Raw genomic sequence first — 14,187 nt, 5'->3', positions numbered from 1 at the left:
TTATAAAACACAAACTATACAATATTAACTGGATACAAATCCTTTGTTAGATTATATGTACTGCAAATATTCTCTTCCGGTCTGTGGTTTGTCTATTCATTGGAGGGTTTTGAGCAGGGGACAGGAACCAGACTTAGGTTCTAGAAGGGTCACTGGTTCAGTGTAGAGAATGGAGGGTAGCCGGGGAGACAAGTTTAGGAGGTTCTGCAATAGTTCAGGTAAAAAATGACATTGGCTTAGACCAGGTAGCAGGGGTGAAGGGGTGAAGTGATCAGATTCCAGATATATTTTGAAGGTAGAGATGACAAGATTTGCTCATGGATTTGACCTAGAATGAGAGGGAAGTAAGGAGCTGAGGATGACTCTGAAGGTTTGGCTTAAGTTACTAAAAAGAGTTGCCATTTGCTGGGAAGAGGAAAACGACGGGAAAAGCAGGTTTGAGAGGAGAATTAAGTTTGGTTTTAGACATGTTAGACTTGAGATGCCTATTAGGCAATCAAGTGAAGACACAGGGCTCGTAGTTGGATTTATGGGTCTGGAATTAGTTCAAGGACAAAATGAGGTCATTTAAATAGAGATATTTAAAGTAATGATGCTGAATGAGATTACTAAGAGAGTATAAAGAGGAAAGGTCTAAGGCTGCCCTTTGGGGCCCTTCAACATTTGTAAGTCAGGAAGATGTGCCGGAACCAATTTTGAGTCTGAGAAGGAGCAGGGTAGTTTTTGGAGGCCACTTGAAGACAGTGTTTCAAGCAGGACTCGAGGGACTGTTCAGCTGTGCCCAAGACGGGCTCAGTCAGATGATGGCTGAGGAGTGGCCATCAGATTCGGCAGCTTAGTGGCCACTGGTGAGCTTGTCCAGAGCACCTCAAAATCTAACACACACCCATACCTTTAAAGAGGGAGCACCTCCAAGAAGCTGAGAGGGGACAGCTGTCAAGGCTCCTGAGGAGAAAAATGGATTCATCTTCTAACTCGTAAACGCCCCCACACCACCCAAGCCCAAATCAGAAAAATCATGGTTCCATCATCAGCTTTGAAACGACTTTATTAGAAGGCTGTTTTAAATGACAACTTCCAATTCTTTCTTAATTTGCTCTTTGACAAATTCCAGTTATAACTATATATATTTATGTATAACGATTTTTGCATTGATCTTTGCATCCTATTTAAATTTTCCTCATTAGGCCATTCTGGTGGAATGGAGGGCAACTGTGCAGTTGCAAGCTGACCAGCATATCAAGCGGGGCAGCAGAGGGCTGGGAGGGAGTGAGCCCACTGTATCAAAGGAGGTGGGGGGCCGGTCACCCTCCCTTCTAGCACCTACCCATTCACAACAAACCCACAGTGAGAGGCACCTCATTGCTTTTTGATTCAAAACGGGTGAAATAACAAAATCCTCTCAGTCCAGGAAATGATTTGGACTTCCATCTTCAAGGTCCTCAGGATTTCTCCCAATCTTCCCAGCCCCAATCAAACACGCTTTTTCAGGCCCTCAGATTCTAAGGTTTCCTGCACTCATTCCTTCCGGGACACACGTAACAGGAAGCTCCCGAGCAGTGCAGGCCCAGCTCTGACTGCCAAAGGACAAGCCTCTCCGCCCTTCTGTCCTTTCTTCTCCACCTCCACTTCAAGAGGAATTTCTTGGATTTCTTTGGACAGACGTGACATAACCACGGGCAGCGGGCAGGGTATCTCCCAGGCCCATCCATCCTTTCCTCTCCCAACCCCCACCACATGGTGTCGAGAAAGTACAATCAACCATGAACATAAATATGAATACAAAAAGAAACGGAGAATGACAGGCTATTAATTAAACACATCTATAAAAATAGTTAGGACATAACTCTGTTCAAATAAATACAAAATAAATAGGCTCCAAGCAGTGTGACACGTTGCGTCAGTGGAATGTGAGGTTGGTCCCACTTTGCCCGAGTTGGGATTGGACATAAATCCCCTGGGGCATCAGAAACAGACTTTAATGCATTAGCAGAACTCTGTCTACTCCCTTTGTCTTCTCTCTGGAAGCAAAAAACTCGCACATTTGTCCAGCTTGTCTTTCTGAACAAAACCCTTTTCCCAACAATACATAATTAAGGCCTTTAACACCTTCTCTTTCTCTCACCAGGGGATGAAGATGTGGGGCAGATATGCCTTTCCCCTGAAACACTGTCCCCCATTGTCCTCATGCCACAGAGCAGGGACAGTGAGTTTGCTTCTGAGCTGGTACCAGTTCTGACAGAGACTGGGGCCAGCTCAGAGCGCCATGAGACCCCAAGCAGGGAGCAGAGCCTCTGGGTTCCAGGCGCCGGCACCAGCCTTGCAGGAAGCCATGCACCATGATGGCAGGCAGCAAACAGGCGGGACTTGGCCTGGCCACCCCTGCATGCACGTGACATCCGGGGCCTGTCTGCTGTGAGCTCAGATGAGGGTGAGCAAAAAAGCTAGACTCTTCCCCCCGCTTCCCTGCATGACCATGTCAGCATGAACACTGAGGCTGGGGAAGTAAGGTTTGTGAAGTCAAGTGAAATCCCTTTCACCACAGGATTGTGGGAGAGAGACAAGGAGAGGGTGGGAGCGGGCAGGTAGCCCTCCTCCTACCACACTAAAACAGCAGAGAGGAAGGAAGCACATGGGTAAGGGGAACGCGCTCAGCAGGCCGGAGGGCAAAGGCTTGCGCTGATGGTCTGGCTGCCGGGGCAACGTGGAAGAACTAAGCCATCTCCGAGCTCTGCTATTTGGCAGGCACGGAAGGAAACGTCCCCGTCTCTGTGCGTAAGAGCCTGGATCCTGCTGACCCCTGGACCCTGAGGAATACCCACGGGTCTCCCCTGGAATCGATGTGAGGATCGGCCGGGGTCAGCAGGGCAAGCCCGGTGGGCATGCCAGCTCTCCCTCCCTGCGGGCACATCCCAGGGTTTCACAGCTTGGCTTCGGTCAGCTTAGTGTTGGCACATTCACAGAATGAGATGGCTACACGTCCTGGGGCTGCAGGCCCAGGATCAGCGAGTCTGCCGGGAGGGCCGCCCTCCGTCCCGTCACCGTGACTGCACACCCAGGGTGATCTTCAGGTTCTCGTATACCACGTAGCTGATGCTCACGGCGGGGATCACCTTCATGAAGTTGGGGGCCAGCCCTCGGTACAGGCCAAAGGCCCCCTCGGTCCGCAGGATCTGTTTGAAGAGGCTACTCATGGTCACCGCTGGCGCGCCCTCAATGGAAGCTGCAGCGAGAGACACCATCCACCCATCAAATACCTTTCCTCAGCACCTCCCTAGAGGCCAGCCTGCCCCCTGGTGAGACAGGCCCCTGGGGACTGGCCCAGGACCAGCCTTACCTTGCGCCTGCATCCGGGTCCTGACCAGGGCCAGTGGGTAACTTGCCAGCTGTCCACAGGTGCTAGACATGGTGCCACAGGCCAGGAGCACAAACACACCGGGGTCTGCGCTGTTTACAGCATAGCGCTGCAGCCAGGCATTCTTGAGCGTCTGGAAGGGGGAAGGAGGGGGAAGTCATGGCACCGGAGACCCCCAGGGAGAGTGTAAGGCAGTGGGTGGTTGGAGGGGGGTTATTGGGCCCACACAGGAGGCTGCTTCCTGGGCATATGGGATCCAGGGCCCCTAAGGCCTTACTCAATTGGCCTGCCTGCCCTTTGTCTTTGCTGTCAGTGGGGATTCCTGGACAGGCCCGGGAGTGGGGATGAGGTGGAGAGAGCACCTCCTTCCCCCTGACAGAAAGCCTGACCTCTGTGGTCTAGAGCCTGTTCAGGGGCCCAGTGAGCCTCGAAGGCCATTGTGTTCTGGAGATCTGCTGCTGGGCTGTAGGGGTGGGGGACCTGGGGCAGGGCTCAGGGAGCCATACTGGGATTGCAGGTGGTGGGCAGTATGACAGGCACCCTCCTGCCAGATCCTTGCAGTAAACAGACAAGTCTATAAGGAGACCCAGTCTTGGATGGTGTTACTTGTTCTGTCCATGCCCAGTGTCTAAGCAGAGGGGAGACAGGACTGTTTGGAGATAATGAGTAGGGGCTTGGGTGGGAGTGAGTTCTAAAGCTTTTCAGCTTGTTCAAGGGGACTCACCTCATAGACAGCTAGGTCTATCCCGGCGTAGGGGATGATCCCTAGCATGTTGGGGACGTAGCCTTTGTAGAAGGCGGCTATCCCCTCCTTGGCCAGGATCTTCCTGGCACAGTCCAGCATGCCCGAGTACTGGCCTGTCTTTCGCAGGGCCATCCGGGTCTTCAGAACCTGCAGAACCAGAGGGGAGGACAGGAAGCATGAGCACAGCCCACTCCTCACCCCCAGTCACAGCACTGTTCTGGCCCCAGGACCGCAGTGGCTCCTCACCTCCATGGGGTAGATGCTGCTCTGGGCAATGGCACCTGCCAAGGACCCTGCCACAAGCCTCTCGTGAATCCTCAAAGTCTCCTGGTCACTACCGACAAGGCGCTTGATCTAGAACACGGAGCAAACAAACAAACTGATGTATCCAGGGTCCACAGCCCCTGCTCCCACACGTCCTTTTTAAGCCAGTCAGGTGGAAAGCTGGAAAGGATCTTATCTGTGACCTGGTGTCTCCGGCACATTTTATGCTGCCCAGAAATGGAAGGAGCTGGCCCCAAGTGGAACTGGTAGCAGAGTGGGGTCAGAACCAGACCTCCTACCACCCGCATCCCCCGGGCACAATGACTTGCTCAAGGTTTCTGGGAATCAGCAGAGTGAAGACTTCATCCAGGGGACACTCAGTTGACAGCAGCCGATGGGGTTCTTTTAGGGAGCCTGGTCCTCACCTGCTCATATGCCATGAATTTGATGGCCGACTCAGGGGCAATTTTGAGGACGTTGATGCCATTGCCCCGCCAGAGCGATCTGGCCCCTCCCTCTCGAATCATCTGGGTGAATCCACCAATGATGCACATGTTGTTGCTGCGGGAGGCATGGACCTGGGGAGGGGAAGCAAGGCTGTAGAAATAACTCAGGGCCCACAGCTGCCATCGTCCGGCAAAGTGGCCCTTCTTACTGACCAACTGATCGTGGTCATCAGGAAGGCTCTGCCCTCTTGGCCTTCTGAAGACCACCTCAGATTGTGAGACTCAAACATGACTGATTCGGGTTCAACCAGTTTTTACCACGCCTCATGATGTGCCAGCATTGTGCCAAACACCTCCACAAGGACTGCTTTTTAAAATTAAAAAAACTGAGCTTTTTATTCTGGAAAAGCATATACAAAAGTAGAGAGAATTCTGTAAGGAGCCTCGAGAACTATCAACCCATGGCTACTCTAAATCCCCTGCTGCCACACCCCTGCTGGACTACTTTAAAGCAAGTCCCAGGCATTGTAGCATTTTGCCCAAGGACTGCTTTTAATCTCTACAACATTCCTGGGAATTCTGTTTTTGTTTTTGTTTTTTTTTTAAAAAAAAACTGATCAGGCAATGTTTTCAAGTCCCTTAATTCAGAGAGGAATGGAAGTCTTGGAGGTGAAGTGACTTGTCCAAACTCACACAGCTGGGAAGTGAGGGAGCTGGGGTAGGAACCCAGGTTTGCCTCCCTTGCTTTAATACAATATAGGGAGTTCACATCTAGCCATCAACAGACTTCAGACCAAGGGAGGTCCAGGAAGGTAAAGGAGGAAGGGATAAAAATGATGCCTTCTCAAGAAAACTCCTGGCACAGAAAGTGCTAGAACACAGAGGGATGATGGGGTGACTGGTCGCTGCTCAGAGAGACACCAAAGTCCAACAGAGCGTCCTCATGTGGGTCTATTTCGTAATTCTGCCCGACATCAGCCTGGCTTATCTCTGCCCTGTGGATGCAGAACTGAGTACCCAGCCAAGGTAATGGAGCTGTTTCCACTGGGATCTGGGTCAGGTGAGGACCTGCTCACACCTGCCTCCCCATGTGGAGCCCTATGACATGTGCTTAAGGAAAGAACTTCCTGCCATATCCCAGTTTTCACTGGATTCATCTGTCCTAAGGCCTCGTAACCTGATGCCTGGCTTAAGTGCCTCAGATAAAATTAGATCAGCATATGCAAAAGGTCACCCAAGTCTGGATCTAATGTTACTCTTGTCTAACCAATAATTCCAGTCTAATTTATTAGGTTAGAAAAGCAAGGGACCAAAGCAGGGCCACAACCAAGGGAGGAGGAAATCAACCAACCAACCAAGCCCACAGACATGGCCTGGGGCCCATTTCCCTGCTTACCTGCATGAGCACCTTGAGTCTGTCCAGGGGAGCCGTGCACGTTCTGGATACAGCCCCTGCCCCGCCTCCTGCCACGAGGTGTCTCCACCACATGCCCGTCTGCCTTTCCTCCACTGTGAACTCATCAGGGACTGTCAGGTTCTCACCCACATCAAAGATCTGTGAGAAAGACCAACAAAGGTAAAACCACCTGACTCAAGAGCAGAACCCTGATAACCTTCAGGAAAGCTCTGGCAGGCTGACTGGATCCATATCCTTCTACCTTGCATCCCTGGGACCAAATAGATGGTGAGAATGCCAAGCTTCCAGGCAGGAAGCTGAATGAAGCCCCCCTGCTCTTCACTGTGTAAAGATGGGCCAAGCGCTTATCCGTTTGTGGCGTTCAAGAGGCCCAGGTATAGCATCTGAGGAGAGCAGGGAGCTATGTCTGTAGTTACAAAACCACCTGACAGCCCTTTCAAATACCACCTGGAGCTCCTGCAGGAACAGCTTACAGAGGCATTTCAGCTGAGGATCAGCGGCTATGCTGAAAGGATCAAGTCAGGGGGGGAAAGTCCTCTGAAACCTGATGTGTAACCGGATCACGCTGGCAGAACATTATGCAAGTCCTAAGCAAACATGTCAGGGCTGCCATGCCTGTGTAATACCCTCTCTTCTGGGTGGCCTCCTGACTAGTCAGCTGGCCTCCTCTGGCCCCAGGGCTGCCATCCAGAGACATGGGCCAGCTTCCACCCCTGGAGAAGGCCACTTAATTTCACCCAACAAAGACGTCAGGTATCCCCTGAGGACGAGGCCCTGGCCAAGGTACTGTGGAGACAGATGAGGACGAGCCCTCTGGCCTCGTCTCCCAGAAATGGCAGCCCAGAGTGGATGGGACAGACACACAGCTGACTGCAAATTGAGGCGGGGTCAGCAAGGACCAGCAGAAAGGGACAGGCCAAGACAAAGAAGGGGGCTCACAGGCAGGGAGATCAACGTGGCCATAGGTCTGTATTCCGCATGTGGAACGACAGCTCTGATACAGGGTGAAAGCGCAGTATGGGTGCCACTGTGGGGACATGTTCTTTTGCCAGATACATAAACGACAACAAAAACATGGGGTGGTAGGGGGAGAAACCTAATAGCTCTATGCATCTGTCATTACAGAGTAGTTTCTTCCACCCCGACTCTTGCCCTTGCCCCCCAGGAGGAAGGCTCATACTGGCTTTGGGAGAACAAGAAGTATCAGTGGGGAGGGGTATTTGAAATGGACCTTGAAGAACAGGTAGCACACGGGGACGAGAGGGCATTCCTGGCAGAGGGAACCTTGGGTGTGGGGAACGCCCCGGCTGTTTAGGTTGGCCAGCGTGTGGTAAACAGAGGGTGCGGGGGGAGCACTGGATGGCTCTACGGGGCTGGCAGAGGTGACTGATGCTGGCTGAAGGGACCCTGCAAATGCATGATGGAGTAATTGCGATCAGGCATCATGAACGGGGACCTCACCGTGGAATGCTTCCAGTACAGGATGATCTCGGGGATGTTTTCAACGGGGTGCAGAAGGTGGTAGTCTCTCCACTCATTCCAGTCGATGGTCATTGTGCCGTTTTTATCCATGCTGCAAGACAAATGCACAGTCGCCCATGTAAACATGCCAGGGTACCCTCGGCCAACACCCCCATCTGTCAGTTGCACTCCCCACCTCCAGGCGAGCCACGGAGGCAGTGCCTCTCCTTCCCCAATGAGAGAAGGCAATGGGACTCCACTCCCCACTTTGTACAAAAATGGTAAGATGATGGCCCACAGGAACCCCATTCTGGTCAGGAGGGAGGCAGTTGCCAGGGTGACACGAATACTTACTAGGTGACAGGGCCCCAGAAATGGCCCATTCGTATTCTGACAGACAGACAAAGGTAGATGCAGAGGAGAGAGGAAAAACAACACAAATAAGTGCTCGAAGCAGAGGTTAGTGAGGCAAGCACACACCCAAAGATGCTGGGTACAGCACAGCACGAGGACACACTCCCTCCACGGTGACCTGACCCCAGGGAGCCATACAAGAGGCTGCTGGCTCTGAAGACCAGCCAGCACCAGGGCCTCAGGATTTGGGAAAGGCTTAGTTGGGAAAGAAAGTACCTCTTTGGGCTATTCCATGTTTTCCAGGCACAGAAACAGCTCTACTACCCCAACGAGCCCAGCTCACCAGTGAGCTATCTTTCAGGACAACACGCAAAATAAAGTTACCAGCTTTATGGAAGAAATCCACCTTAAATTGAGTGCCATAAGGTGAGCCCCTTGGTCTCTTTTCACCCACCTGAAATCCCCCAAGTAGTCTCTTTATGGGTCACTGGAGAATGGGCATAATGCCAGGTGATTTGTGAGTCTTCAAATGGGAGCTGAGCTACAGGTCTAGGGAGGGGTCACTTATTCATCCTTGCAAACCATGAGAAGGCAAAGTTCAGAGAAACGAGGTTGACACAATGAATGGCACCAAGAGTTAGTCCAGGAATCTTTTTTTGGTCACGCTTTTGTTAAACCAAATACAGGCTGGCTAAACACTTACCTCTTGAGAATTTTTTCTGCCTGCTGCTCAGATATCTTGACACCCAGGTCCCGTAGGGACTGCATGATCTCCTGAGCGTCGATGCGTCCTGCAACAACAAAGGCAGTGAGGAGCCAGTCACACCAAGAGTCCCAAGACCAAGTCAGCTGGCGGCTCTGGAAGGCAACGCTTACCATCGTTCTTTTTGTCCAAACTCTTAAACACCAGCCGCAGTTTCTTCTCGTGATCTTGGAGATAATGGACAAACTCTTCAAAGTCTAGCTGCCCATCAAGGTCCTTATCTCCAGCTTGTACAATTTTCTATAAAACAAAAGGTTTTGTCCTTTAGCTCATGCACCAGCCTTTCCTTGTCCCTCGTAGGTCCCTATCCCAAGGAAACAGTGCTAATCCATGACCACAGGGGGCCTCAATAACACAAGACACTTCTCCTGCTCTGCTCCCGAAGCCACCAGGGCATCTACCCACATCCCAGAGCCACCACTTACACCTCCAAGTGCTGGCCAGAACCCAAGCAAGAGCCCACCTGGCTTCCCTCACAAGCAAAGAGAAAGAGGGAGCCCCTGGGAGGAGCCCCCAGACAAAGGCCAACACTGGAGGGCTTGGTGCCTTCTCAGGACAAGTGTTCTGAAGACTAGCTTGGTGCTCAACCAGGGTCAGCTGCTTGGCCCCTCTGCAGAGCTGTCCCTGGTGACAGGCCTCAACCTCACATGTTCCTGCCCAAATGTGGGAGGATGATGGAACTCCAGATTCTATCAGGAACTCTGCAGCTTGTTCTTTTTATCCTTAAAAGTGGCATTTGCCCACAAAAAAATCCAGTGGCCAGGGTGAAGGTATAAGGCAGAGCTGGCCCCTGCCAATGCCTGCTTGGCAGAAAGTCTGCCAGGGGGAAGGTATATGATCCAGGGAAACTATCTGCGGGCATGTGCTTGATGGCACTGCCAGTCCTGAATCTCAGGGAAGCAGGTGATATACCAACATCAGCTCTCTCAACTGAGAGCTTAAAACCAAGGTAGCTCTATTTAGTAATAGTTCAGTGACCTTAAGAGGGCCTGTTATTTGGCCTCTTAGAAGGTGAGCTTTGTTCAGCAGAAGCAATCCGTTTTGGATGCTCAGCAACTGGAATTTCTGTACAAGAGTGAACATTACTGAGCGCTTACCATGGCCACCAAAAAAAAAAAAAAACAACAAAACAACAAACCAAACCTGTGGCCGTTGAGTCGATTCTGACACACAGCGACCCTATAGGACAGAGTAGAACTGCCCCATCGGGTTTCCAAGGAGCGCCATGCTAAATGCTTTCCCTTTAAGAAAGCTATGAACCCTCTTAAACAGCTCTGGGAGGTACTATCACTTCCCCCACGTTACATAGGACAGAAACACAGAGAGGTTAAAGAATTTATCTTAGGTCACACAGCTAGTGAAGCGGTGGGTGGGATTTGAGCTGGGCCTCTCAGAACCCAAAGCTGCCTCTGTAGACTTCCTGCTGCCATCCTAAAGGTCAGTTACAAGTACATGAGAGTCACAAGTGAGTTAATCCAACCCAGCAACAACCTGAATCATGCCAAAACTAGAACCAAGAATCGCCTAAGGAAAATGGGTGTAGTCTTCCTGTGTCCCTGATACTTTCAGAAAGAAATAACATTCATCATCCACAAACCAATATGGCTAGCTCACACTCTCAAATGATTCCAATCATGATTTCTCTCAGGCAACATGCTCTCTGCAACTGCTCAGCCACTAGATATGCTGAGAGGAGGGAGGCCTGGACAGATACCCTGTGACCTCCCACGATCAAAAAGCATACTGCAAGGGGTGTGGCTGGAAGGTTCAGCAGATGCTGGTACATAGTTTATCTGCTATCTGGAGTTATATTAACTTCCTGCAGACACTTGTGCTCTCAGCCAAGAGTGATACAAATTGTCGCTCCAGATTTATGGCAGGAGCAGAAATAGAAACTGCATTCCATTTGGGGAGGAGGCGAGGTCATGCGTGAAGCTCTTTGATCTCTAGGCTGCTCTGCCACCGAGAGGATCCATGGGCCTTATTGCCGGTGGGTGCTCTGAGGTACAGACAACCCACAGTGCAGCTCATTTCAGAATATTCTCACCTTGCTTCTACCTCAAAACCACTGGGCCTACTTTGTCTCTTCCTGGGACGTGCAGGTCACCATTCCCTGCAGTGTCCAACCCCCACTGCTATCATAAGCATCAGGGAAAGCACGGGACTCTGATTAACAAGGCAGTAGCAGGCAACCCCTACAGACTCTGTGTGGCTCAGTTTCCCCATCTTTAAAATGATAAGGATCCCTGCTGCCTCCCTGCTCTAAAGGGATGTCCGAGAGACGCATCTAGAACATGTGAAGGCTTCCCTCACCTCTGCATTTTGTTTCATCCTGGGCACAGCACTGTCAGTTCCAGCCCTCACAGGGGCACGATCATCTCTACTCTACGGTCCCAGCTCCTGGGCCTCCAAAGAGGAGCCTCTCTGCCCTTCCCTTCAAACACTCTGCTGGCCTTTGTCCCCGCAAGCTCAACACAACAGCCTGGCAGCAGCTGGACTGACCCCCCACCCCCGGCCCCTTCCCAGCCTGTGTGCTTCTCAGAAAATTCCTCCAGCAAGTGGATTCCTTTGGGAAATTCCATCTCCCACAAGTGCCTCCCCTATAATTCCAGCCTTCCTTGCAGTCACATGAAAGCCGGTCATTCCCGTGACGCAGAGCTTCTTCCGGCTGTAGCCACGTGGGGAGAAAACTCCCACATTTCAGACATTCTTTCCTCTCACCGAAGACCATTTCACACATGCATTCATTTCCTCTAATACCATTCATCCATATACTCAATAAACATCCATTAGGTACCCAGTGGCCTTCGTTTCGTGACACGGTCACCTGTACAGACCTGTTTCCACTGGCGATAGGTGGAAAACTCCTGGGAGGGGATAAAGACACTGAGTTTGAAGATGGACTTCAGCTCGGCAGGAAGTCCCTTGGACTCAAAGTACTGGAACTCAGTCTGGGCCTCCCCGATGAGCGGCACATACAGGCACAGGCAGAGCATGTTGGCGGGGAAGCGGGGTTCTCGGCCGCCACCAAGGAGCAAGTTCTGGCAGCGTGAAGAACGGGAAATGCCACCTGTGCCGGGGAAACTTGCACGAGATATGCTAGGGCTGAGCTGTCATTGGATGCCTAAGCCCTGCCCTTCTCCTTAATTGAAAAAAAAAAAAAAAAAATCCACCCACTGTACGTCCTTGCCTATCGCCAATGAGAAGGGAGCCCTGACTAGAAGGGCGGCAGCAGATTGCTCAAGTAGTGTGTAAAGACCAGGACTGACGTCACCCACTCTTGCAGTTAACTCTTCAGAGACATGCAGAGCACTCTGTCCTGCCTGGGTAATACGTCCAAACAAACCTTCCCCTCCTGCTACCAACCCCCTCCAAATTAACAAATAGTTGACTGCTTATTTTTTGCACAAGGTCCCTAAATGCGTCACACAACACAATAGTTTTCTCCCCTAGTAAATCATTCTCAACAGAGAAAATATGTGGCTGTAGAGAGAATCAATGCCTGCTGAAGACAAACCCAGGTTTGAGGCTGTGAGGGCAGGAGTCTGAGGGGGTGCCAGAGAGCCGGGTCCATAGCCTCCTGGAAGAGCAGACCCCTCCATGGGCTCCTTCATCCTGTAGCGGGTGCTGCCCCTGAGCGGGCTAAGCCGAGGACTACCTTGGCCACACACAGTCTCCTAGGCACAGTTCCAGAGAAGCCCCCAGCCACGCACAGCTCACACATTTCTAGTACCTGGAAATCTTTCCTGGCCTCTCTGCAATCTGATTACCTCAAAGCCAACCCATTTCACTGAAGGACTCACCGAGGGACTGACATGACGAGGGTGGGAAGAGGACACTGTAGCGTCTAAATGTCTTCGTGCAGAGAGACTCCTCAGAAATACCAATCTGGGGTCAGCCAGGGCTTCACACAATAACCCAAACCGAACGAGTTGATTCCAACTCATGGAGACCCCATACAGGCCTCACATAAGACCCACAGATTTAGTCTTCAAAGCCCATTTTCACTCAGAACACTTGCACATTCAGTGTACTCGTAGTTTTTTGATCTAGAAGTGTGCTGTTCAATATTAATTTAAATTAAATGAAATTAAAATTCAGATCCTCAGTTGCACTGGCCACGTTTCAAGTGCTCAATGGCCACATGCAGTCACTGAACATTTCATCACTACAGAAAGTTCTATTGGACAACGCTGCTCTAGAACATCCCTTTTAGGTGAGGATGAAAGAAAATCTCAGGTCCTCCACGTTCAAATGAATGGAAATTCAAGATTTGGTCATAATTTGAGGATGCTGCTCTCCAGCGCAGCCTGCATTCTCCACCTCGTTCCTTCCTCATGGACAGCGTCACAGAACATTGGCTGCGGAGGAAGAGGCTACGTCACCAAGATGAGAAAGGAATCAGCCTCACTCTTGCTCTTCTACAGCATTATCACTTCCTAATATAGACTAAATTTTCTCAGTGCCAGAATGGATAAAAATGGATGGCTATAATTTTGGGATTGACAAATTTAAAAGTAATTTCTTCATTGACTAAAAGTCTTTTAAGAACTCAAAGAGGATTTTAGAATAAAATGCTGATATTTATGTACAACATTAGGAAACAGATTATAACAAATTATATGACATTTGGGTCTTCTAAAAGGGATTTGATGAGTTAGTAAGAACAGGCCTTGGACTACAGTAGGGGCTGTAGTCCGATGAGATGCCCAGTGGCTGGCTCTGGATATTCCAGGGTGATTCTTGTCCAGCCTCAACTTAAGTCCATGACACTCAGCTGTCTCTTAAACTGCCCAATCCAGGATGTTCTGCCTTTAAGCTATTTCTATACACATCTTTTCTCTACTATTGAAGTCCCTGAAGGCAGAGGGCTATTGTATCAAAGCTTGTCTGGAATAGCCCCTTGCCTTAATCGTGGAAAGGTGCTGAATAAGCAGCTTCTGAATAAGTAAACAGGGCTCAGTTGGCCTCTAAGACCCCAAGGAACAAACACACGGCCACTCTTCACAAAGACTTCAGACGTGTCATGACAAGTTGAATATTTTATTCAACTCAGCAAAATATTATTTTTATTTTAAAGGTTCACATTTATAAATAAAATAGCTAAATTTTAAATTCTAAAATGCCAGTCTTCCTTTGCTAAATTATTCATGTTTGTTTCCAAAACTATTACACAGATCTGTTGAAGTATCTAGTTTTAGTGATGACTGCAGCCATTCCAATTTAAATGGCAAAAAATTTGAATGAATAAATGTTATTCAACTAGCGATGTTTATTTTCCAATAAAGTATATTTTCAAATAATTTTGGTAAATATAACTGTACCATTCAGTTTTAATTATGTATCTACAAAACAAATTTGAGAAGGGATTTGAAAATGATA

General features: G+C 50.0%; 1 protein-coding gene across 3 annotated transcripts in view; it reads right to left on the bottom strand.

The window, feature by feature from the left end:
• Nucleotides 1–1,047: 1,047 nt before the first annotated feature.
• SLC25A25 (solute carrier family 25 member 25) overlaps nt 1,048–14,187 on the bottom strand; it is a 33,225-nt gene continuing 20,085 nt past the window's right edge. For 2 of the 3 annotated variants that reach the window (XM_004375707.2, XM_004375709.2), the window contains exons 2-10: nt 8,919–9,045; nt 8,746–8,833; nt 7,689–7,800; nt 6,207–6,365; nt 4,790–4,942; nt 4,347–4,454; nt 4,080–4,247; nt 3,338–3,488; nt 1,048–3,223 (exon numbers count right to left, since the gene is read on the bottom strand). In XM_004375707.2, the coding sequence (XP_004375764.1) occupies nt 3,039–3,223; nt 3,338–3,488; nt 4,080–4,247; nt 4,347–4,454; nt 4,790–4,942; nt 6,207–6,365; nt 7,689–7,800; nt 8,746–8,833; nt 8,919–9,045 (1,251 nt within the window). In that variant the 3' untranslated portion in view covers nt 1,048–3,038. Of the gene's footprint in view, nt 3,224–3,337; nt 3,489–4,079; nt 4,248–4,346; nt 4,455–4,789; nt 4,943–6,206; nt 6,366–7,688; nt 7,801–8,745; nt 8,834–8,918; nt 9,046–11,642; nt 11,890–14,187 lie in introns of those variants that run through there. The other variant, XM_004375710.2, reaches the window with a different exon arrangement.

Source organism: Trichechus manatus, unplaced genomic scaffold (genome assembly GCF_000243295.1).
Source record: "Trichechus manatus latirostris isolate Lorelei unplaced genomic scaffold, TriManLat1.0 scaffold00038, whole genome shotgun sequence".
NCBI classification, from domain to species: Eukaryota; Metazoa; Chordata; class Mammalia; order Sirenia; family Trichechidae; genus Trichechus; species Trichechus manatus.
This window is presented reverse-complemented; position numbering and strand designations above follow the sequence as displayed.